The sequence below is a fragment of the Zalophus californianus genome, chromosome X, assembly GCF_009762305.2.
Source record: "Zalophus californianus isolate mZalCal1 chromosome X, mZalCal1.pri.v2, whole genome shotgun sequence".
Taxonomy (NCBI): Eukaryota; Metazoa; Chordata; class Mammalia; order Carnivora; family Otariidae; genus Zalophus; species Zalophus californianus.
In genome coordinates this window covers 129,273,940-129,298,703 of record NC_045612.1, presented here as the reverse complement: position 1 = coordinate 129,298,703, position 24,764 = coordinate 129,273,940, and the positions used below count along the sequence as shown (strand labels likewise).

The 24,764-nt window shown below is 62.8% G+C and overlaps 1 protein-coding gene across 2 annotated transcripts in view; it reads left to right on the top strand.

Annotated features, from left to right (window-relative positions):
• The window catches only part of LOC113931195 (cohesin subunit SA-2-like), a 54,370-nt gene that overhangs the window by 23,569 nt on the left and 6,037 nt on the right, over window positions 1-24,764 (top strand). For both annotated transcript variants that reach the window (XM_035725503.1, XM_035725502.1), the window contains 18 exons: window positions 87-160; window positions 675-798; window positions 4,600-4,698; window positions 6,905-6,984; window positions 10,906-11,013; window positions 11,867-11,978; window positions 12,441-12,555; window positions 15,140-15,243; window positions 16,220-16,312; window positions 16,440-16,529; window positions 17,362-17,568; window positions 18,653-18,729; window positions 19,149-19,236; window positions 19,457-19,537; window positions 20,237-20,329; window positions 21,441-21,603; window positions 22,099-22,247; window positions 24,419-24,520. In XM_035725503.1, coding sequence (XP_035581396.1) covers window positions 87-160; window positions 675-798; window positions 4,600-4,698; window positions 6,905-6,984; window positions 10,906-11,013; window positions 11,867-11,978; window positions 12,441-12,555; window positions 15,140-15,243; window positions 16,220-16,312; window positions 16,440-16,529; window positions 17,362-17,568; window positions 18,653-18,729; window positions 19,149-19,236; window positions 19,457-19,537; window positions 20,237-20,329; window positions 21,441-21,603; window positions 22,099-22,247; window positions 24,419-24,520 — 1,959 coding nt within the window. The remainder of the gene's footprint in view (window positions 1-86; window positions 161-674; window positions 799-4,599; window positions 4,699-6,904; window positions 6,985-10,905; window positions 11,014-11,866; window positions 11,979-12,440; window positions 12,556-15,139; window positions 15,244-16,219; window positions 16,313-16,439; window positions 16,530-17,361; window positions 17,569-18,652; window positions 18,730-19,148; window positions 19,237-19,456; window positions 19,538-20,236; window positions 20,330-21,440; window positions 21,604-22,098; window positions 22,248-24,418; window positions 24,521-24,764) is intronic.

Genomic DNA, 24,764 nt, shown 5'->3' with positions numbered 1-24,764 from the left:
GTGGGCCTCCTGCACACCCGCCGCAGCTTCGAGGGGCCCGCGGACCCCTGCTTCTGTCCAACACACCCATCCTTCTGCTGCTGCAGTTCCAGAACAAGCCGATGGCCATCGACAACATCATCTGTGCGCTCTTCAAGAGGACGTTTGTGCCCCGCTACCGGTAAGGGTTAGCCTTGATGCCGTGCATCTTCCCGTGTGTGGCCCGTGACTCGGGCCGTGACCGAGCCTCAGGGTGCGTCTTCCCCACGTGTCCTCGGGACTCAGACTGTGACTGAACCTCAGTGTGCGTCTTCCCCGTGTGTCCCCATGACTCAGGCCGTGACCGAGCCTCAGTGTGTGTCTTCCCTTGCGTGTCCCCTGTGACCCGGGCCGTGACCGAGCCTCAGTGTGCGTCTTCCCCGCGTGTCCCCTGTGACTCGGGCCGTGACCGAGCCTCAGTGTGCGTCTTCCCCGTGTGTCCCCCGTGACCCGGGCCGTGACCGAGCCTCAGTGTGCGTCTTCCCTGCGTGTCCCCCGTGACCCGGGCCGTGACCGAGCCTCAGTGTGCGTCTTCCCCGCGTGTCCCCTGTGTCTCAGGCTGTCTTAGCCTCACTCAGCATTATGCTGACACGTGCACCCCGCTGTGCTGAAGACATTGCCTGGCTCTTCGGTGACAATCTCGCTTCATTTCTCAGTGACATCAGCTCGGACATCCGTGTGATCTGTATGGGGGAACTTGGCTGCTGGATCAGGCTGTATCCAGACATGTTCCTGGACAACAACTACTTGAAGTACATCGGCTGGATGCTGTACGACAAGGTATGTGCGCCCTGCTGGTCTGCCGCCTCCACTGAGAGGGCCCACAGGTGTGTCGTGTGTCTGGTTCGTTTGTGGAGCGAGCACGTGTCTCCCGGACGGTTCTCATGAGTCCAGCTTTGTGAAGGAGGCTTTCCACAAAGCAGCAGTTTTGTAGCTGTCCTCGCTGTGGGGTGACAGAGGGTTCAGGCTGTAGGGGCTCACCTGTGCCCTGGAGAAATGGGGACGTGGCCCTCCTTCGTGTCTGCCCTCCGGCACAGGGTTTGCATCTGGGTCCCTAGCTTAGCTAATGGGGCAGGCACACGGGGGCAGGGTCGGCTGTGTGCAGTCCTAGGCTGCCCGCCCCATCCACCCTGTCTGTCTGCTGCCCGCTCTCAAACTGGGAGACACGTCCACAGTCCTGAGACTGCCTGACACAGGGAATCCTAAGCACGCGCCTGCTCCGGGTAGTAGCTCTGAATCCTGCACGTTCACATTCCCAGCAGCGCAAATGTGTGTTAGGGGACACCCGCAGTTGCCAACATTGGGCGGTGTTTCTCCTGTCATGGACATAAACGAGCAAAAGTCAGTTCTTCTGAATAGATGCCCTCTGTGTTAGAACTAAACGTGATGAAGCCCTAAGGATTGCCTGGGACGGCCCCACGGCTGTGTTTCATGTTTCTGGAACTGATGGTCCTGTTTTGTTCTCCTCCTCCTCTGGCCTTCCGAGCTGGGGCTCTTGCCTTGTTGGGGGAAGCAGACAGGTGTGTGGGCATGTGCGCATGGGGGGAAGCGGGCAGGCATGGGGGGGAAGCGGGCAGCTGTGAGTGGGGTGGAAGTGGGCAGGTGTGTGGGGGGAAGCGGGCAGGTGTGCGGTGGGGGGGAAGCAGGCAGGTGTGCATGAGTAGAAGCAGGCAGGTGTGAGTGGGTGGAAGTGGGCAGGTGGGGGGGTGGAAGCGGGCAGGTGTGCATGAGTAGAAGTGGGCAGGTGTGCGGGGGGGAAGCGGGCAAGTGTGGCAGGGGGAAGCGGGCAGGTGTGCGGGGGGGGAAGCAGGCAGGTGTGCGGTGGGGGGGAAGCGGGCAGGTGTGCGGTGGGGGGGAAGCGGGCAGGTGTGCGGGGGGGGGGAAGCGGGCAGGTGTGCGGGGGGGGGAAGCGGGCAGGTGTGTGGGGGGAAGCGGGCAGGTGTGGGGAGGGATCTCTGTGCGGTGCACACACTGCTCTGTGTGCTTGTTGCGGGTGAGGCCCCAAACGAGTTTCTGCATCATCTGTGGGTTTTCACAGCTTGGTGGCTTATTCCACGTTAGGTCGCACGGCACGTTTGCTTCGGCTTGCTGCCGGTGATCGGTGTGCCTGGCAGGGCAGCTGTCGGTCATGCGTGGTGACCGGTCTTGGGTTGTGAAGACGGGGTTTCTTTGCTGCAGGGCAGGGGAGGGGGATTGGAATGTCGAGCCGTTGCTTAGTGTGCTGTGTGGGCCCCGTGGCGGAACACCACCAGCGGGGGCTCTCAGTCTGCACAAGCTCATTGCTCTCACGGCTGGGCTCTGACGTCCCAGGCCAAGGTGCCGGCAGACATGAGTCTGCAGAGGATTCTCTGTCCTGCTTCACGGAGGGCATCTCCTCACCGGGTCCTCACATGGAGGAGGGGGCGAGGCGGCGAGGGGGCTCCCCAGATCTCACCCTACCCCTAACCCTTATGACCCCATCACCTCCCAGAGGCTCCGCCTCCACATACCATCCCCTTGGGGGGTTGGGACTTAACATATGGATTTTGGGGGTCACAGACATGGGTCTGGAGCAGACGTCTCTGCTTTTTATTTGTGGGGGGTGCGCAACTGGCTTAGTGCACAAGAGACAAGCATAGAGACTTTCCTGGGGCCTCGGCCAAGGGAGCCCACGTGTGGAGGGAGGAGGCCAGTCAGGGCACCGGTTGTGGCCAACGTGGGGCCTGCAGGGGTCCGGTGAGGGCGGCTGTTCCAGCAACGTGGGGCGTGTGGTGGCTGCCGGGATGCTCTCTGCTGCCTGGGGAGCTGGGATGCAGAGGGTGGCCTCCCTCCTGTCCCGACCCCGCTGTGCTCTGCTCTGCTCGGGGCATGGCGACAGACCTCTGGGAGGGCACTGTGACACCCTTCAGAGCCCGGGAGTGGCTGTCGGAACGTCCCCTGCAGGGACTGACCCCCGAGTGCAGAAGACGTGGGCTCTCCCTGCAGGCAGCCGCCTGGTGCACCCCTGCAAGCAGGTCAGCCTTGAGCAGCCTCACCCCACCTTGTGCCTCGTGTCTGGCCCTGGGCCTGTGTCCTGCTTTGGACTCTGCTTCTTTATCCCCTGAAACGATCTCTCAGTGGGCTCACTTGGTTTTCTGCAGAGAAGGAAGTGGGGCGTAGAAAGGTTGTGTGCCTGCCCTCCACTTTGGATTTGGTGGTCCGGGTGCCTGTTTCTTTTTTCTTTTCTTTTCTTTTTTTTCCTTTTCCTCTCTTTTCTTTCTTTTAAGATTTTATTTCAGAGAGAGAGAGAACGTGTGTGCACACATGAGCCGGCGGTGGGGAGGGGAGCGGTGCAGGGGGCAGAGGGAGAATCAGGCTGAGCAGGGAACCCAGCGAAGGGCTCAATCCCAGGACCCTGGGATCATGACCTGAGCCAAAGGCGGATGCTTCACTGACTGAACCCCCCAGGCGCCCCCTGGGTACATTCTTCTGAATCAGGGTGCCTCTGTGTTCTCACTCACACAGAGGACACTGATGCTGGACGAGATCTCTCAGAAGATAAAACGTTGGTAACTCCATGGATACAAATGCATGTTTTCTCTGCTTAGAAGAAAAATCTTGCAGGGGAGCCTGGCTGGGTCACTCAGTGGAAGGTGGGACTGTTGATCTCGGGGTCCTGAGTTCGAGCCCCATGTTGGGCATGGAGCCTTAGAAAAATAAACAAAATACAATATGGATGCCCAGGGCTGTTATAGCTGTGGGCATTGAATTAGTCACTTTGGGTGGCCATAAAAGACATCCCAGGCAGGGCAGCTCAAACAACACACATTTATTCCTCCCAGTCCTGGAGGCTGGGAGTGAGATCCAATCAGGGCTGAGGCTGGGAGTGTGAGATCCAGGAGGGGCCGAGGCTAGAGTCTGAGGCCCAGGAGGGCCCGAGGCTGGGAGTCTGAGATCCAGGAGGGGCCGAGGCTGGGAGTGTGAGATCCAGGAGGGGCCGAGGCTAGAGTCTGAGGCCCAGGAGGGCCCGAGGCTGGGAGTCTGAGATCCAGGCGGGGCTGAGGCTGGGAGTGTGAGATCCAGGAGGGGCCGAGGCTAGAGTCTGAGGCCCAGGAGGGCCCGAGGCTGGGAGTCTGAGATCCAGGAGGGGCCGAGGCTGGGAGTCTGAGATCTAGGTGAGGGGCCGAGGCTGGTTCCTCCCGAGGCCTCTGTCCTTGGCATGTGGACCCCGTGTTCTCCCCGTGTCCTCACGTGGTCGTCTCTGGGGGTGTCTGTGTCCTCATCCGCTCTTCTTGTAAGGACGCAATCCTATGGGATCAGGCCCACCCTTGGGACCTCATTTTACAACTTAATCCCCTCTTTAAAGACCCCACCTCCCAATACGGCCCCATCCTGATGTCCTGGGGGTGAGGGTTTCAACATGTGAGTTTGGGATGCACAGTTCAGAGCCCAGCAGGCATGTTTCTGGACTGCGTGGGGGTTGCAAAGCTCCATGTCCCAGCTAGAATGTTCTAGGCTGAGGGCTGATCTGTGCTGTCATGGACAGAGGCATTTCTGACTGAGAGTCTGTGGTGGGGAGGCTGCCCTTCCGTGGTAACTGGACCCCATTTCTCTGTCCTGAAGGACGCGAGTGTGCGGATGAAGTGCATCCTGGCACTGAAGGCACTCTACGAGAAAAGAGAGTCAGCTATGAAGTTGGGCCTTTTCTTCTATAAGTTCAAGGTGAGTGAGATTTTGCATCTCGCTGCTGCACCCCCCGTGGCTGGTGCCCGGCGTCCATGTCCCCAAGCATCTCGGGGGATGTGTGGAAGTGGGGCCGTGTCCAGCAGCCGCTGGCTGGCCTAGAGTGCCGGCCACGTCTCAGCCCGGTGCTCGGGGCTGTTGTCCTGCAGAAGAGGAACTGGGAGCTTCTCTGGGTGTCCAAGCCCAGGGCCCAGCTGCCCGTGCTTCACGGCCCACCGGGTGACGTGGACCCCGGCAGCAGGGTGCTGTGTGTGCAGGGCTGAGGTTGGAGCCCGTGCACACCCCCAGTGGGCCAGTGGGAGTGCTGACCTCTAACTTGTGGTGCGGAAGCTGGCAGGGTCAGCACCGCTGACCTGATGGAGGAGCAGCTGATGCAGTTAGTCTCCAGGGTCCCCTCGCAGAGGTTCAGAGCTGCTCCGGACTGTGGGTCAGTAGTCAGCTGCACGGGACAGTGTAGGGGTGCAGCCCATGGTGCACTGGTACCAGCTTGTTCCTGAGTTCGGGGGCCACGCCATCACCCAGGACACTGTCACGAGACCCCACTGCCCATTCTGGAGGACTCCCAACCGTCGCTCAGTCGAGGACTCCAACCCGGGACCCGTGGCTGGAGGGGAGTAGGGGTCGGGCCACGGAGGTGCCCAGTGAACGTGGAGGGCCAGCCTGTGTGGCAGGGGCCACCCGGTGGGGGTCATCTCATCCTTGGGGGTGTGGGGGAGAACCCAGCGTTCCTTGACCGTGTCAGGGTCTCCAGCGGGGTTGAGCAGGAAACCAGTGAGGCCGGACAGCCAGGAGCCATGCGTGCCCGTGTATTTATAGAAGTCTTCCCTGACCCGGGAGCATTCCCAGGACGCGGAGACCCCCAGAAGAGTGATCTCACACCTGAGGAAGAGTGGGAACCAGGGAAAGACGAGAACACAATCCCCTGCACTGTCTGGGAGCTCAGGATGCGCCTTTCCTCCAGGTGCAGGGAGGCCCCCGCCCATGAGGGTGAGGGGCTGTTGCAGATGGCCCTCCCATACCTCCTGCCGTTTCTCGACCCTTGCACCTTGGAACACCACACCGTGCAAGGGGCCGAGCTGGGGGCAGCATGCCCTGGGCCCTGTCAGGGCGCCGTTGTGTCCAGGGGGGGCAGAAGCTTCCGGTCCTGGTTTTGTGACCCTGTGAGATGATGCGTGGCAGTGTTTGGGGATGGGGTCCCACATCTGGCAGGTCTGGGGACAGGGTCTCACGTCAGGCAGCTCTGGGGACGACTGTGTGCCCTGCCCTGTGGTCCCGACTTCCACGTGGCGATTCCCACTGTCTCTGGGAAAAGTAAAGTCCACATGTAGAGAGGAGTGAGTGGAGGTTGAAAGCCCAGTGCGGACACCCCAGTGTCCACGGGGGCATGGAGGGCCTCCTGGAGGTGGTGGTGAATCCCCACGGAGGAGGACGGTGTGGTGCCAACCCCGTGTGCCAGCCAGCCGGGACCCATGGCCCGTTTCTGGGGATAGAGGTTGTGCAGAGTAGTCATCCACCATCCCTCGTAGGAAAGAAGCACTATGTAGGCTTGTCCTCTGGATGGGCACACGTTGTGTGGAGCTCACACCCCCAGACCGGCAGGGATGCGGACCGCGGTCTTCCGGGCGACTGTGCTTGGCCAGTAGCGCTGGTGGAAGCGGCCTCAGGGTGCTTCCCTGAAGCCCTGAGGATCCCAGGCTTCTGCTTCCAGTTTCTGCACAATTCCCTCTCACGGTCCATCCGCACCAGCAGTGACAGCTGGGGACACTAGGAAAGTCTGGGGACGCTTGGGTGCTAGCGCCCGTGGGGGGGTGGTACTGACATCTGAGGGCACCAGCGACGTAGCTGGATGCCCCATCCCACGAGGGGACGACCCAGCCCCGCATCCTCGGTACTGCTGTGGGGAGAGAACAGAGGCGGGGCTGTAAGCCTGGGGGGCGTGGGGACCCGACCGTGCGGTGGGGGCGGGAGAGGACGCTGCTGGCGTCGTGCGCGTCAGCCTGGGTCCTCACCGCCCCGGCCTCGGGGGTGATTGGTGCCAGTCTGCCAGTCGGCTGCTGACGTGGGGGTGCCTCCGATGGGGCAGTCCGTCCTGTGAGGTGGCGGTGGGGGGGGGGGGTGCGGTGCCCTGTGTCACGCAGACGGTGCTGGAACGGAGCCTGTTCGTTTTGTGGTCTTCCTTCCGTAGAAGCGAATCCTGTCGATGACGCAGGACAGGCAGCCGGAAATCACATCCGAGTGCATGCAGCTCCTGAGGCTCATATCCGAGTAAGTCGCTGCGCCCGTGCCGCGCGCTTCCCCGCTGGCGGTCGCCGTGCCCGTGCCGCGCGCTTCCCCGCTGGCGGTCGCCGTGCCCGTGCCGCGCGCTTCCCCGCTGGCGGTTGCACCGTGCCGGTGCCGCGCGTTCGCCGGCTGTAGGTACTAATGCCCATGCCGCACTTCCCTGCTGGAGGTCCCCACGCCCATGCCGCATGCTCGCCAGCGGGAGATCCCCGTGTCCATGCCGCACGCTCGCTGGCTGTAAGTACTCACACCTGTGCGGCGTGCTAGCCGGCGGGAGGTCCCCGTGCCCGTGCGGCACGTCCGCCGATTGGAGGTCGCCGTGCCCCTGCCGCGCGTTCGCCGGCTGTAGGTACTAATGCCCGTGCCGCACTTCCCCGCTGGAGGTCCCTGCGCCCATGCCGCGTGCTCGCCGGCGGGAGGTCCCCGCGCCTGTGCCGTGCGCTTCCCCGCTGGCGGTCCCCTTGCCCGTGCCGTGTGCTTCCCCGCTTGGAGGTCCCCGTGCCGCACTTGCCCGCTGGAGGTCCCTGCGCCCATGCTGCGTGCTCGCCGGCGGGAGGTCCCCGCGCCTGTGCCGTGTGCTTCCCCGCTGGAGGTCCCCGTGCCCGTGCCATGCGCTTCCCCGCTGGAGGTCCCCGTGCCTATGCGGCGCGCCCGCTGTTTGGAGGTCGCCGTGCCCGTGCCGTGCATTCGCCGGCAGGAGGTCCCCGTGCCCATGCCGCACGCTCGCTGGCTGTAAGTACTCACACCTGTGTGGTGTCCTCGCCGGCGGGAGGTCCCCGTGCCCGTGCTGCGGGCCCGCCGGGTGTAAGTACTCACGCCCATGCATGCGTCCGCCGGCTGGGGGCAGGAGGGGGTGTGCAGCCACCACACGTGATGGAGGCGGACAGTGGGGATGCGTGGTCATGCGGGCAAAGGCGCGTGTTCGGCTAAGTAAGACACGCCAAGCGTCCACTCGGGGCTTGCGCTCCTGCTGGGTTTCAGAACTCTGCCACCAACATCCTGGCTTGCGATCCACCGCAGGGGCTCGTTGGGTCGCCTGAGAGGGCCTGGCGCTCAGGGGTTTGGGGGTTCTCTCTGGGGTCCTGGCCCCTCCTGTCCGCTGCTGGCCCTGTGTCAGGGGCTCCGAGGGGCTGGTGTCGGGGTGGCTACGATTGGCTGGGCCTGCAGAACGTTCTGGAAGCTCCAGGGTCCCAAGTAGCACTTAGGCTGGGACGTGGGGCTCTTGTTCCCCTGGACGTGCCCCGTGCAGGATGCAGCCTCCTTGCTCAGTGAGTCAGGTGTCAGGCATTGACGTGAGGCAGTGCTGGAACAGGGGACACGGGGACATGACCTCCGGCTCGGCCCCTGTGCATAGACACCGGGGAGGGTGCTGTGGGGACGTCTTGTACCCCAAAGGCTGGGTGCCTCCCCGTGGTGCCATCTGTCTGCCCCGTGCTGGGGACAGAGCGGGCCCAGGTGGGCGTTGGACCGTCTCACGGTTCTGCATCTGGCGCAGCCCAGATGGACACTGTCGCAGCGGGGGTCCGGGCTCCGGGCTTCGTCCGTGCTGTGCTGTGGTCCCGTGAGTGGCCGGTGCTGCTGCCAGCTGGCCTGATGCCCACACCCAGGAGCAGTGGGTGGGTGATAAGTTGACGTATTATAAAATGGAACCGTCTGGACAGAGCAGAGTGCAGACGGGCACCGCGACCCGGGTTGGGGACCGGGTGCGGGAATGCGTGTCTGCTGGGGCCTTGCTGCCCACCACTGTCCCAAGCACAGTGCAGGCTGCACTCGTGGCCGTGAGCCCACCGACAGCAACACAGAGAAGCTCTTACCTGTGTGGCTCCTGACACATGAGTACAAGACACCTGGCAGGGACGTGAGGTCCCCATCTAGTCCTCCAGCTGCTGCCTGCCCCTGCAGAGCCCGGGATGCACCTGGAGTTGGTGGCAGGAGGGAGTGTGCGCGCACGTGGCGCGAGAAGGTGCTGGAAGAACCGGATGGAGGATTTGGGTCCCGGGCCGCAGGGTCGCTGTGGATGTGGTGGCGCGACCACAGGGTGTCTCACGCCCACGCGGAGTCTCTGCTGTGCTCAGACCGCGTTCTGAGGTGGCTTTGCTCTTGTCTCCTGTGCCTGGGCTCTGAGTGGCCCTGTCTGAGGTCTGTGTCCTACAGATGCTGTGTCTTTCACGGGCGCTGTGGGCCTGGCTGTGGGGGGGCCCCTCCAGCCTGGGGTCGTGGCCTCTGCCTCCTGCCCTGTGCAGGCTGGGTGGCCCAGGGTAGCTGCATGTCCTGCTCGCTGGTGTTCCCATGGCCGCTGTGTCCGTCGGGGCCCTCCAGAGAGACGGAGCCAACAGGAGGCGTGTGGACACGTGCATCTAGAAGCAGGCCCGTTATGGGCACTGGCTGAGGATAACGGAGGTGGGGACGTCCCAGGACGTGTGTCTGCGAGCTGGCTGCCGCCCATGGTGAGGCTCATGGGCGGCCGAGTGGATGGGCCTGGACCGTGGCAGGTGGCCGTGGGGCCCGTGGAGCAGGCTCCTGGGCTTAAGCTGTCCAGCGTGTGAGTGGCTCCCTCCCGTCGCTGAGGGTCTGCGACGGGTCGGAGGTCGGCAGCTGCCCACGCACGTAAGGGAGTGACGACAGTGGAAGCCTTGTGTCAACCTGACTGCTCACAGTGGGGGCGGGGCGCAGCTTACCCATGATTCCGCAGAGTCCGTGAGGAGTTCCCTGCATAGACTCACATGCGGGCCCAGCAGATCGTCCTGCCCGGTGTGGTGGGCCCTCTGTAATCCGTTGAAGGCCTACGTGACACGAGGGGGAGGAAGGGTGTGTCCGCCGGGCTAACCCTAACCCATCCCCGTGGCCATCCTGCTCCCACGCCTTCGGGCTACAGCTGTGCCAGCACCTCGTGGGCCCTTGCGCGGCAAAGCGCCAGGTCCTGGGGCCACACCCTGGCCTGAGTCCCCAGGTGGGCTCAGAACCATGTGGCTTTGGGGCTTGAGGCTTGGACAGGGCTGACGTGGACCTGCCGAACACGCTCCTTGCTGTGTGCAGTGCCCGAGGGTGAATGCAGGTGTCCCACTCCCTTGTCTGGGGCCTCCCCACGTCCTTGGGGGTCTCCCACCTTCATTCGAACCCCAGGCACTGTGGCGTGTAGGCCGCCTGCCCTGGTTTCTGCTGGTTTTGGGAATGCCCACGTGGCCACGTTGGCAGGTTGCTCCACTTGTGATGTGGTGAATGCTGTGTCACACGTGGGTTCAGTGGATGCATTTGGGCAAAGGGTCTCACGCTGGTGATGTCCCTCCACACACTGCCAGTGGTGTCCCTCACCCAAATGCCCCAAACGCTCCCACCATGGGTGCCCGTGGACATCTGCTGCCCCCCCGTGTGTGCCCCTGCATGGCCACCTGCTTGCAGTCAGGAGCGCTGCTCCTGGGGGGGTGGAGGGTTGGGCAGAGTTGGGCTGACAGGTGCCCCAGGTGCACACGCGGGAGAGGACAGAGAGCTTTTCCCCTAATTTGGGGCTCACAGGCGGCTTAGAGGGGAAGGAACCAACTCTAACGCCGCAGGCGCTGTGGAGGGCAGGCCTTCCTGGGATCCTGCTCACCTGGCCTCAGCTCACGTGGCATCTTCTCATGTGGCCTCAGCTCACATCCTGGGTTGTGGGCTGCCCTGGGTGAGCTCAGACTGGTCGGAATTCCAGATTAGGCCACATCTAGGGGAAGCCGAGGTTGGGGCTATTGGCCCAACAGAGAACCTCAGTTTGCTCTCGGGGACAGGCGTGTGTGGCAGAGCCCCGTGTGCACGGGTGTGTGTGGCAGAGCCCCGTGTGCACAGATCCATACGGCAGAGCCCCGTGTGCACAGGTCCGTGTGGCAGAGCCCCGTGCGCAGGGGCCCTGGGCTCACGAGTGTCTCCCCCCAGGCACTACGTGGGCGTGTTCTCCGCCATGGAGTACGTCTTCCTGTTCCAGTTTGTGTACGCAGCCTACAGGCCCATGGCCACAGCTGCGGGCGAGCTCATCTGTAAGAGGTAAGGTGGGTGCCTGGCCACCCTGGGGCCCCGATGGGGTCTCCAGGGCTGTGATGTCACTGTGATGTTGGAGGTGGGGTCCCATGTCCCGTGTCCCACATCCCACCAGCTGCAGATGTGCACATGGAGGGTGGGGGGCGGGAGGAGGCCCCAGGACCCCCAAGAACGGCAGGGCACATGACCAGGGGGTCGGCAGGTGTTGGGCCCTGAGGGACAGAACAGGTTGGACATGAACGCCACCTAAGGCCCTCTCAGGTCCTCTGAAGCCCCCTGCCCCCGAGGTCCCCTGAGGCCCCCTTGAGGGTCTCCTGAGGGCCCCTGAGGCCCCATGAAGCCCCCTGCTCCTGAGGTCCTCTGAAGCCCCCTGAGGTCCTCTGAAGCCCCATGTCCCTGAGGCTCCCCCCCCCCCGAGGCCCCCTGAGGGTCTCCTGAGGGCCCCTGAGGCCCCTTGAAGCCCTGTGCTCCTGAGGGCCCCTCCTGGGCCATCTGGCTGTCTTGCCCTCACTAACGTTCGGGTCAAGTTCCCCATTCTCGGCTTCTCTGGGGGTTTGCGGTGCAGCGACTGGGGACAGTCTAGTGGTTGGTTCCCTCCCCAGTGCTGGTCCGGGCTGACAGTCGGCTCGGACAGACAGAAGTCAGTTCTGGAACTTTCCTCCGCGGTCTGTTTCGTGCCCCCATGGCTTCCTGGTATTCCTGCGCCCCGGGTCTCTGTGTGGCGAGTGTGTGCAGACATGCGTGCTGGAGTGCGGGTCGGCCCAACCCCCCAGGACCCGGGCGCCCGGCCAGGAGCACGGCCCCCTCGACCCCCCCCCCCCCCGGCCAACGTCGGGGTCACTTTCTCTGATCTCCCTAGGCTCCTGGCCCCTCCGCCCCATGAAGGTTTCTTTGGTCAAGAGCCCCCTGATGAGTTTGATAGAAATCTGCAGAACATGAAGACGCTAATCGACTTCTACCTGCAGGGCGAGGTGAGGGCGTGGCCGTGTGGGGCCCGGGGACAGGATGTCCGAGCCACGTGAGGGACCTGGACTCGTGTCCCGTGCCCTGCACCCCATGTTCCATGCCATGTCCTATGTCCCATGCCCGCATCCCACGTTGGGCTGGAAAGGGGCTCGGTTGCTGTGTGCACAACACTTGCTTTGGGCACGTGGGAGTCGCGTCCCTGGGTTGGTGTCCTCGTGTGTCTTTACGTGTCCACACGTGGGAGGGTTGGGAAGGGGGCCCTCCCTGCCTGTGTCATTACCTGACCTCCCCGTCCCGTGTCATCATCCCATGTCCTGTCCGCCCCGTGTCATCGCCGTGTCCTGTCCGCCCCGTGTCGTCGTCCCGTGCCCTCCCCGCCCCGTGCCGTCGTCCCGTGTCTTCCCCGTCCCGTGTCATCGCGTGTCCTTTCTCATCCTTACCTCACATGTCCGGCACGTCCCTGTCAGTTCCACAGACATGTCCCGTACCTGGTGGACGGCCTGTGGGAGGCAGCGCCCGCCCTGGTCCGGAACTGGGAGTGCATGACGGCCCTGCTGCTGGAGCCACGTGGCGGGCGCCAAGGTGAGCGTGGCCAGAAGCCTGCTCTGAGTCGGGGACCAGGGCCGTGATCCTGCTGGCCTCCCTGCCGTGCCTGCCAGGCCCACCATCCCCCACCCCGTGTCCCGCTGTTCCCCCCGTCCTCCCATCCCCCCATTTCCCCCCGTGTCCTGCCATCCTCCATGTCCCCACATGTCCCGCCATCCCCGTGTCCCGCCGTCCCCGTGTCCCGCCGTCCCCGTGTCCCACTGTCCCATGTCCCACGGTCCCCATGTCCCGCTGTCCCCACGTGTCCTACCGTCCCCGTCCCGCTGTCCCATGTCCCGCTGTCCCCATCCCGTGTCCCGCTGTCCCGTGTCCCACCGTCCCCATGTCCCGCTGTCCCCGTGTCCCGCTGTTCCCCCGTCCTCCCATCCCATTTCCCCCGTGTCCTGCCATCCTCCATGTCCCACGGTCCCCGTGTCCCGCTGTCCCATGTCCCGCTGTCCCCATCCCCCGTGTCCCGCTGTCCCGTGTCCCGCCGTCCCCATGTCCCGCCGTCCCCGTGTCCCGCTGTCCCATGTCCCACGGTCCCCGTGTCCCGCTGTCCCCACATGTCCTACCGTCCCCGTGTCCCGCTGTCCCATGTCCCGCTGTCCCCATCCCGTGTCCCGCTGTCCCCACGTGTCCCGCCGTCCCCGTGTCCCGCTGTCCCCGTGTCCCGCTGTTCCCCCGTCCTCCCATCCCATTTCCCCCGTGTCCTGCCATCCTCCATGTCCCACTGTCCCCGTGTCCCGCTGTCCCATGTCCCGCTGTCCCCATCTCCCGTGTCCCGCTGTCCCGTGTCCCGCCGTCCCCATGTCCCGCCGTCCCCGTGTCCCGCTGTCCCATGTCCCGCTGTCTCTGTCCCGTGGTCCCCATCCCCCGTGTCCCACGATGCCCCTTGTGTCCCCCGTCCCTGCCCTCTCTGTGTCCCGCCATATGGCCCGTCTTCCCCTGGCCCGCCACCCCTGCTGCCCCCCGCCGTCCCGCCAGGTGTCCGCCCACGCTGTCCGTGACACTGGTTGGCAGGATGTGGCGCAAGCAGGCCCGTCAACGCCTCCTGTGATGCGTCTGCTCCTTGAGGGGCTGGTCGCGGGAGGGGCACGTGCCATGCTTCCCTGGGGTGAGAGAACCTCAGGTCTGGAGGGTGCGGTTCACAGGTCTCTAGTCGGGGGTCCACGGGACGAGGGCCACGGGCCGCTTTCCTGTAAGAGGATCAGCCCGGGAGCCGCTGAAGCCCAAAGCCTGGGCCCCAGAGTCGCGGTGCAGCCTGGTGAACGAGCCCCCAGCGGCTGGGACCCCCTTCCCCCAACCCTCTCAGACCCTGCCCCCCCCCGACACCGCCAGACACCACCCCCAGGGAGACGGCCCCCTCCTCTGACACTGTCCCCCCGAGCTGCGGCCGAGGCCCCGCCCCTCTAAGACCCCCCTCTCCCCGACCCCCCGCTTCAGACACAGGTGTCCTTTGGTAATAGCCAGGGGTCCCAGGGCCACATATCAGACCTCCAGGCCCGTCTCATTCCTGGCGGGACCAGCAGCCTCAACCATGCTCCCTGGGGCCACCGGAGGGGCCCGTTTCTTTATCGTGAGGACGTCTCCTTTACTCCGACCCGAATTTCTGGGGCCCCGCTGCGTGGCCTCTGTTCTTATGGACTCTGTGTATGAACCTTGGCTGTACCTGGGCTCGTAGGGGCAACCAACTCTAGGATGTGGGACGCTGGACAGGAGGATCCACGTGCGAGGTTCTCAGAGCGGCTGTGACAAATTACCTCAAACCTGGTGGCTTAAAACAAGAATCCAGCCCCTCCCAGCTGTGGAGATAGAGTCTGAGGTCCAGGCGGGGCAGGGTTGTGCTCCCTCCAGAGGCCCCAGGGGAGGGTCCTTCCTGCCTCTTCCAGCTCCTGGGGCTCCAGGCGTCCCTGGGCTGGTGGCCGCGTCCCTCCCGTCTCTTCCTCCGTCCTCACGTGGCTTCTCCTCTGTGTCTGTGTCTCGTTTTCTGTCTCTTACAAGGACACCTGTCATTGGATTTAGGGCCACCCTGCTCCAGGTTGAGCTCATCTCAGATCTTTCAGTTCATCCCATCGGCAAAGATCTGATTTCCCCACAAGCTCACATTCTGAGATTCTGGGTAGGTGTGAATTTGAGGAGTGAAAGTCACCGCAGAACAGCCAGTGGACAGACTGTCCCCGCATCTGGATGGGTTTAGACCCGTGTCCCCGGATACGGGGCCGATGCCAGGGGAGCCCGTGTGCGGTTGTAGGTATTGTCAGGTGTTGTCATGGGAACACATGTGTCTGCCCCGGCCCAGGGATGTGTGCAGCGGAGCCCACGTTGCAGTGAACGGGCGACAGTGGTTCGCTTTGCGTGCAGTCTGAGCAAAGGGCTGGGCCTGGTTGCCATCGTTTGCTCATCACTGAGTCCGTGAGCTGTGTTGGGGCGCTGTTGTGCCCAGGAGCCCAGCCGCGCTCCCCACGTGCCCTGAGCCCACGCTGGGCCACCGAGGCCTCTCAGGGCAGCGCACCACTGCAGAGCATTCCGTGTCCGGTGAGGGTCCGAGTGGGCTGAGCTGGCCACTGTCTCCCCGCAGCACTGACGAGTCAGCAGGAAAGAGTGCTCATTGAGATGCTCGTGGCCGCTGTGCGACAGGCTGCAGAGGGCCGCCCACCTGCTGGCCGCCGACTGGGCAAGAAAGTCAGTGCCACCCCCGCCCCCACGTGGATGCGCTTCGTCCCCTGTGCTGACCGCTCCGCTGGGGCTCTCGTGCTGGGGCTCTGTGGGTGCCCGCTCCCACCTCGGCCACGCAGCGCCCCCGCCCGCCTGGCCCTGGGCTCCGCTTTCTGCTGCTTCCGCCTTGTGCTTGCCGCCCTGGCTGCTCACTTGGCCGTGGGCCCCGCGGGCAGGGCTCTTGGCCACCCAGGTAGGTCTTGCTGGCCGTGCTTCGCAGCTGCCGCCCACCCCTCCTGCCGGCCGCCAAGCCCTCTGCCACCTGCTTCCTGTGTCTGCCGTCGGCCTCCCCGGGGAGGGCACTCCACAGTCCTCCCTGTGCCGTGCGCACGCTCTGAGGACGTGCAGTTGGTCAGCCAGCCTTTGAATTGCCTCTGTTGGAGCCTCTGGCGCTGTTGGGACAAAAGATCGTACCCCGGGGGACCTAAAACCACAGGAATTATGCGTTCTGCCCCAGCTTTGCAGACCAGAAGTCAGATCCAGGCGGGGCAGAACCGCTGAGATCCAGGCGGGGCGGCGCTATGCTCCCTCCTGAGATTCCTGGGAAGGGTCCTCCCTGCCTCTTGCAGCTTCTGGGGCCCCAGGTGTCCCTGGGCTTGTGGTCGAGTCCCTCTCGTGTCTGCCTCCGTCCTCACGTGGCTGTCATTTTCCGCTCTGTGCACGTGTCTGGTTCTGGGCCCTCGGTTTTGTGACACCAGTCCTACTGGATTAGGGCCCACCGTAAGGTGTGAACTTGGGGGAGACAGCTCAGTTCTTGATGGCGTCCCTGCATGGGAAGCACTCGATTGGAAACAAAACAGCAGAGTAGCCGTCGAAGCTTTGTCCTTGATCTGGGGGCAGCTCTGGCTGGGTGTGACCTGGTGCTGTGCGAGGAGGTCCCAGGGCCACCGTGGGACCCTCGTGGCTCCGTCATGGGCTCAGGCCACGCATGCTCTGCCTGCAGGCGGCCAGGGAGGTGGACGGGACCCGCCGCTGCCGCGAGCATGCCAACATGAGCCGACACTTTGTCAAGGTGCTGCCCCGGCTGCTCTCCAAGGTGCCAAGTGGGGAAGGGCCCCAGGCCGAGAGCCCAGGGAGGCTGGGGGAGCTCCAGGGCAGGCCAGGAGGCGGCAGAAGCGAGGGGAGGCTGGCGAGGCTCCACTTCACGCCTCCTCTCTGGGCAGTTTGCAGCAGACAAAGAGAAGGTGACCCCCCTCCTGCAGATCCCACAGTATTGCAACCTGGACGTGTACGACATGGACGGCCTGGGCTCGGTACGTCCTAGGATTCCGTTCCTTCTCCCTGAGCTCCATGCCTGGGGGCCACAGCCCTGCTTCTAAGGTCCACACCCCGCTTGTCTGGCTCCAAGGGATGGGGCCACGTCTCTTCTCCCTGGAGTTCCACGCGGGGCAGAGGGCACATTCCTCCTCCTCAGGGTCCATGCCCCTGCACTGGGGTCGCGTCCCACTCTCCTCTGGGTCCACATCCCCCCCTTCTGTGGGTCCACGCCCCCCACCCCATCTGGGTCCCGGCATGGGGGCCACGTCCCTTCTCCCTGGAGTTTCGCGGGGGGCGCTGCTTTCCTCCTCCCTGTCCACACTGCAGGGGCCCGCCATCACCCACTCTTGTGGCAGAGTCAAGACCCCTATGCTTGCAACTCCTGTGACTTTCTTCTCTTGGCCGCATGCCCCCCTCCCTGCGCTCCAGCTGGCCCTTTTAGCCGCTGACCTTCTTCCAAACCTCGTGACCTTCTGCTCCATCCCTGACCTTTCCCTGAACCCTGTGATCCCCTGGCCTCCCCCCCACCCGACCCCTGATCTTCTCCCTGACCCTTTATCTGCCCTCAACCCTGTGACCCCTGACGGTTCCCCGTATGACCTCGGACCTTTCCTCCTTGACCTCCTGACCTTTCTTCTTAGCCCATGAACCCCTGGCCTTCCCCCTCAACCCCCTGACCTCCTCGCTGATCTCCTGAACTTTCCACTGGCAGTTTCCCCCTCGACCTCCCGACCCCCTGACCTTTTCTCTCCACCCCGTGCTGTAATCCCCTGACCGGTCCTTTGTCCCCCCCCCCCGCCGGCCCCCCTCCCCCACCGCCTTGCGCAGTACCTGGACGCAGCCCTGCTAGAGCTGGACTGCCTGGTGCAGCGGCACTCGGACGTGGCGGTGCTGGAGGCCTGTGCCCGCGCCTACGGCACCTACTGTGATGAAGGGGGCTCTGCCCACTGCCAGGCTGCCCCTGCCTGCAGCCGGCTGGTGGACATGCTGGTGGACGTGCTGACCCCACTGCTGGACGTGTTCATCCAAAATGAGGTGCTGGCTGTGGGGGTGTTTGGGGGAGTGGGGTGTGTGATGTGGGTGGTGTGCATGTTGGGTGTAGGTGTGGGTATGGAGTGTGTCGTGAAGGGTGTGGAGAAATCCACGGCGGTAGGGAGGACGTGCTGATCGAAGATGCTTAGGCTCAATCCTTTCTGTTCTGTTGACGTTTCGAAAAGCTGGGCACCTGTCCGGGGTCAGCTCCGTGAACTCGCCAGCGTGTACCTGGGGGACCGGCTCTTGGTCTCTGGGGACACAGGGTGGGTTCTCCGTTTGAGCCCCGACTGTTCCTGCTGCATCTATGACGGGTGTGGGAACGTGTGGGGGCTGGTAACAAAGTATTCCGTTATTCTCCGCAGGAGCCCTGTAAGCCCCCAGAAAACACGCCCTGACAGAGGCACTGGCCTGTCTACACTTGGCGGGCAGATGGTTTCTGTAAAGAGCCACATCATAAACATTTTTTGGCTGAGCGGGTAAACCTGTTCTCGGGTGGTAGTACGAGAGCACTGGAGACAACATGTCACTGGGGCCGTGTTCCAATAAAACTTTATTGACACAGACAGGCTGAAGGCCAGGTGTCTGGCCCTGCTTCAGGCACTTTCCTTGTGAGGTCCCGCTTATTTCCACAAGCAGGACTTCAGGTTGCGCTTGCATATCCCCCAGCCCAGGGCCTGCCACGAATGTGGGGAGCTCGAGGTCAGCGACACGCTTCTCCGTGTGTTCTCTCAGCTGTAAAGTGAGAAACGTGTTCCCTGTCATGCATTCTTGACGGGGATGTGAGGGAAGTGCACAGAGATGGTCGATCTCAGACCCTGACTGTCCTCGTCGTCGGCAGCCTACGCGTCTTTGGGGGTGTCCTCTGCTCCCTCTCATTTCCTTCAGAGCTGGACACAGAATGGCCTGGGGCACTGTTGCCCTTTTTGAGATTTTAAAGAGCTGCCTTCCGGAAACTGGGGGACAGAGCAGGCAGGAGCGCAGGCCTGGCTCGAAGCTGGTCTGGCATCCCGGGGAAGCCCCCCCCCCCCCCCCTGGAAAGTGCCTGTCCCGTCACCACCCCCTCTGCTCTCTCCCCGTTGTGTAGAGACAGGGCCTGTTCCTTGGACACGGTGAGATGGGGCGGATCTGCTCCACGCTGCGGAGACTGGCTGCCTTCTACAGGTGAGCGGGGCGACGCGCGGCCGGTTCCCTCGGGGGGGACACACATGACCCCCAAGCCATGTGCCTGCTGCCTTACTCTGACAAACGTCCCCGTATCCCAGGTGAGGCAGGGAGCGCTCGGACCTTTGGGGGCTGTCCTGTGGTGTGCCCGGTGGCTCTGGGGCACCTGGGAGCCCATCCTGCCCACCTGGGGCCCCAAGCCGTGTTCCCAGGAGCAGGGACTGCCTCACCAAGCAGGTGCTGGACGTCGTACCGGAGGGAGCCCAGCTCAGCCATCTGGGGTGGGTGGCCCCTCAGCCGGCCAGGAAGTGATCCCTCAGCTCCAGGGCCTACTGACCAGTGTTCACGGCCCACCTGGGGGATGTTGGAGCTCCTGATGGGGCTGGGCCCTAAAACTCCTTGTGTGCGTCTCTGGCCAGCGCACACGACCTGAGCAGCTGGAACCTGTACGAGAAGATGGATAGCCTGCTGACTTTCCGGAGGCACCAGGGCAGCCTGCCCACTGAGGTGAGGGCGGAGGGCGTGAGGGGTGGGTCCTTGTTGGGGGCAGGGGGGACGGGTTCTAAGAGGAGAGAAGCGTCCTGAGGGGAGGGAAGCATGGGGGGAGGGTCCTGAGGGGAGAGGGGCAGGTACTGGGTGAGGTCTCAGGGTCCCCTGCTAAGGAATATTCCCAGGGTGGGTGTCCCATCCACATCCCCAACTCCATGACAGGCTCCGCGCCCCACAGGTTGTCCACTGTGCGCTCCAGTGCACCTACTATGCGCTCCTGTGGCAGATTGTCGCAGCCACGGACCGGCTGCCGCCCCAGGTGGGTGAGGGGCGCGGAGGAGGTCAGGTGTGGCCTGCAGTAGTCTGGGAGGAGGGGAAGATGGAGGGGGACAGGGCCGTCATTGCCGCTTTGACAGGCGTCCGCCCCCACCACTGGCTGCATCCATCCTCCCGGGGTCCGGCCAGGGCTCCTGGACTCTGACATGAGAGCTGACTTTGGGTCATGGCCGACACCGCCATGCAGCCTGTCCACCTGCCATGCGGAGTGAGGCTCAGGTGATCTCTGAGTACCTGCTTCTGTGTGCGCTGGGTGAGACCCTTGTCCTTGGCTGCTGGCCCGTCCCTTAGTTTGAAGCCAACCACACTTTGGGGCTATACTTATGGTTTCCTGGAAACCTGCAGGCCTGAGTTCCTTGGGATGTAGTGTGGGCCAGTGGGGGCAGAATATGGTGTGGGGGACCACGGAGATACAGGGAGGGGGGATGGGGGAGGGGATATGGGCGTAAAGATGGGGGAGGGGAGGGGGAGGGAGATGGGGGAAGGGGGATGTGGGGGTACACGTGGGGGAGAGGGATGTGGGGGGAGGTTGGGAAATGGAGGACGGAGGGTGGACGTGAGGGTTAATCTGGGTTGGGATGCACCTGACGCGCTGGCTCACCTGAGGCGGGCAGGTACCTGGCGAGCTCGCTCACGGGTTCACCTGACGGGAGGCACCTGCACGCTGGCTGCTCGCTGGCAGGAGGTGCTCCTGGACTTGAGGAAAAGGCTGATGAAGTTCTGCCTGGTCTGCCGCGTGTACCTGAACCACCAGAGCAAGGTGCTGAGCGAGAAGGTGCGTGTCCCTCTCCGTGCTCACCGGGTGATCCCAGGGCTGGCCGAGCAAGAGGAGGGGCGTTAGAGACGCCCGGGCACGTGTGCTTGTGATGATCAGGGCACTCAGTGTTTCATGGGATGCTGTTTTCTCCTCTCAGTGTGTGTCTCGTGGGGTGACATTTGTCCTCAAACAGTGTAAAGTCGTGGGAGCATCTCATTTATATGAAGTGGTGTGCATGCCTTTGCACACTCCGATTTATGGGAACCCATGTGCATGCCTCTCCCCCCCCCCCCCAGTGACGGGAGTGCAGAGCCCGCGTGCACGCCCCCCCATTGAGGGGAGCCCAGAGCCCACGCTCACGGCCCCGGTTTACGGGAGCCCATGCGCACGGCCCGTTTATACCAGCCTGGCGGAAGCTCCTGTCATCGGCTACCAGTGCTGTGGTGGTGGACACGCTTTGGGTGTTAGTTCCTGCCCACCGTGTCTCTGGTGGTTGAGGTACACGAAATCTTCAGGGTGATCTCCTGTCTCCGGGGAAGCCATTCTAAAGGCTTCACGATGACGGACCCAGCCACCCTGCTTCCCGCCACCTTACAGGCTCAGTCACCTGCCTGCTTTTTTCCGATGCGGGTGTGAATGTTAAAAAGACCCTCTCCCGTCGTCTTAGATAAAACCCACCTCCCGTTTGACCGTCGATGGCTGAGGAGGTTGAGCGTGTGTCTCCTTTGCCAGCCACTGACTCGGTCCTGTGACCCCGCCCCTGCCCCGCCCCCCTCGGTCACAAGTATGTGTCCGTGGTTTGCTGTCCATGGGGCTTTGGCCACGGCCTTAGCCTGCACCGCTGTCCTGCCTGGATGTTGGGGACATTTCCGCTCACTGTGTGTTGTTTCTGGTGTGTATGTTGTACGTCTGTGTGTTGTGTGTTTCTGGTGCAGAGCTTGCAGGGTGGGGTTCAGAGGGGGAATGTCTTCGAGGGGCCGGGGGCTGTACCCCTCCGTGTGCTATGGGTCTCACCCATCCCTGGGTTGCCCTGGGAGGCTGCGGGGGCAGCAGACGGGATCTGTCCTTGTGGGGTGGATGCCTGTCCCTGTCGGTGCACCCTCACCCCCACCCCCTCACACCCCCTCAGGCCTTCATCCTGCTCTGTGACTTGCTGCTCATCCTGAGCCACCAGGGCCCCGAGGAGGACACGGGCCTGGGGCTACTGTTCTTCGTCCCCGATCATGTCCTGCAGTGTAAGCTGCTCACCTTCGTCAGGGAGCACGTGTTCCTGGAGGACACAGGAGCCGCAGGTCAGCCTCCCAGGGGCCTGGAGCAGGGAAGGGGGAGAGACCTTGGGGTGGGGATACCTGCGGCAGCCCAGGGGCGGGAGGGCCCGTGGGGGCTTGGGGTGGGAGGTGGATGGGCCTTGTGGGGTGCTCTAGCACCCTGGAATCTGGAGCTGCATTTCCCACACGTCTGTCTTCCTGGTTCATGCTGCCACAGAAGGGTCGGGGGGAGCCCTGACCGGGTGGTCAGGACCTGGAAACACAGGGGCCCTGCGGCACTCGGTGCTTCCTGTGTGGCCCTGGGTCTGTGCTCTGGGGGTCAGCATGTCCTGGGGTGGTTCTGACCCACTGCTGTCCTGGCACTGGTCCCCGGAGACGACGCCGGCACCCCTGAGCCCACCCATCGGACTCCCTGCTGTGCCCTGTCGTGCCCCTGCCATGCCCCTGCCTGCCCCTCGGCTGCCCCGTGGCAAGGGGGGGCTGCAGGATGACATGGCAGAGAGTGGGCTGTCTCTCCAGGTCCCAGCAGAGTTTACAAGGAGGAGGATGCGGACGAGCTGCATGAGCTGTTCCACAGGAGAAACATGCTGGCCGTGGTCTGTAAGCTCATTGTCTGCAACGTGCTGGAGATGAGCGCGGCCGCTGACATCTACCAGTTCTACCTGAAGGTCTCTGCCCGGCTCTCCCGTCCCCGCGGCCCGAGCTCACCCTCCCCCGCCCACTGCTCTCTTGTGTAAGACACAGGATTGGGGTAAAAGATTCCAAATGCACGGAGAACATGAGTGGAAAGTACCCAGATTTACGGACTCATTGTCATTAACTCGTTCTCCCGTTCCCTTCACCAACTCCCGTGGATCAGCCCACCTGTGTGCGCGTGTGGGCGGCATCCCTGTGAGTGCCTCATAAGCATTTTTAGAACCTTTTTTTTTTTTAAGATTTTATTTCTTTATTTGTCAGAGAGAGCACACAAGCAGGGGGAGCAGTAGGCAGAGCAGGCAGAGGGAGAAGCAGGCTCCCCCCTGAGCAAGGAGCCCCATGTGGGCTCGATCCCAGGACCCTGGGATCATGACCTGAGCTGAAGGCAGACGCTTCACCAACTGAGCCACCCAGGCGTTCCTCATAAGCATTTTTGTATCACTAACACCTCTTTCCAAACCTAACTCCTAGAGAGTACTTTCATTTAGAACAACACATCTTGTCTTTTAAAACTAGGTGGTCTCGTTCAGTGAAGCACTGCTGTTTTAATTTCATGCTTTCATTACTACTGAGATTGAATGCAAGCCCTGTGAGGGCAGGGACTTGATCTTTTTGGCTTTGATCGTTGACGTATCCCAAGTGATTATCATCACTGCCTGGTATTGACAAAAGCCCAAAAGTTTTGATGAATGCATGGATGGGTAAATGGATGAGCGCATGGGTCGATGGATGGATGGGTAGATAAACAGATGACTAGATGGGTGGATAGGTGGTTGGGTCGATAAGTGGGTGGATGGATAAGTGGCTGGGTGGGTGGGTGGGTGGATGGGTGGATGGAGAGATGGATGGATTAATGGGTGGGTGGGTAGATGGATGGTGGGTAGATGGGTGGATAAATAGATGGATGGGTAGATGGGTGGATAAATGGATGGATGAATAAAGGGATAGGTAATGGATGGATAAATGGGTGGGTGGGTGGGGGATGGATGGATAAATGAATGGGGGGATGATGGGTGGATGAGTGCATGGGTCGATGGATGGATGGGTAGATAAACAGATGACTAGATGGGTGGATAGGTGGTTGGGTCGATAAGTGGGTGGATGGATAGATGGGTGGATGGATGGATGAATGGGCAGATGATAGGTGGATGAGTGGATGGGTAGATGGATGGGTGCGTAAGTAAACACATGAATAGATGGGTGGATAGGTGGATGGATGATAAATGGGTGGATGGATAAGTGGATGGGTGGATGGGGAGATGGATGGATAAATGGGTGGGTGGGGAGATGGATGGTTCAATGGGTGGGTAGACAAATGGATGGCTGGGTGGGTGAATAGATACATCTGTCAGTCACTGTCACTTCCTTTCTCAGAAATCGTCATCTCAAGACCTTCTTTTGGTGTCTTGTAATACAACGAAGACATTAGTCCTTTGTTATCTGTGGGAAATACATCCCCTCAATTACCTTTTAATTGAGTTTTATTTTTGTGACGGTATTTCTCTTCCCGTTTTAACCTCACGTGGTCCTGAGCTTTATGGCATGGGGTGTAGGGACAGGCTTGCCTGGGTTTTCCCCTGCGTCTTGTGTGTTGGGGTGGTGCTCTCCTCTCCCGGGACTTCCCTCCTATGCAGTTGTGCCCTGAGTCTACCCTCCTAGGTCCTGGGGGCCATGACGGCGGCCGTGTGTTGTCAGACATTTGGTCGGCTCTTGCGGCTGTGCGCCCGCGGGCTGGCTCAGCTCTGGCACAGGCAGGTCGGTGTGATTCTGAGAGGCCTTGCTCCTGCTCCCGGCCCACAGTTCCCCTGGCGGCCCTGCCTTCCCCACAGAAGGAGCGCCCCTGAGGGAGGGGCCCAGCCAGTGCTGGGGGCGCAGCTGGGCCCCTGGACTGCGACGCCCGATGGCCACAGCTTCCCCAGGTCGTGTGGGATGCGCCCTGTCCTGCCGGCCCAGGGCCTGGCCCCGCCATGGGACCCGGTGGGTGCTGAGCGTACAGCGGGATCCACGTTCACGGACTTCCTGGGACCCAGACAGTGGGTCTGGGCTGCACGGCCGTCCTTAGTTTGTCATCTGGGAACACGCGTAGTAAGGAGGCTGTGCCTCGGTGGCCACCGTGGTGACGGTCCTTTCCTTGGACTCGCAGCACTACCATCACTTTGGCGACATCATCAAGGAGACCATGACGAGGACGAGGCAGAACGACAGGCTCCGCAATGCGCTGTCCCTGCTTCTGTGCCTGCAGCAGGTGAGCGGATGGTTCCGGAAGGTCTGACGGCGCCCTGCGACCGCTGCCTGCGGCACCGGGCCGCCCTGCGTCGCCCAGGCCCGGAGGGGTGCGCCTCCTTGGGGACACACCAGGCATGGGTGCCGCTGCGCCTCACTGCCCGCTCCTCGGGAGTCCTGCACCCGTTCGTGCCGTGTGATCAGCCGCTCGAGATGGGTGCATGTCGGCGGCCTGGCGGTCACAGCGTGCTATGGACGGACGGACG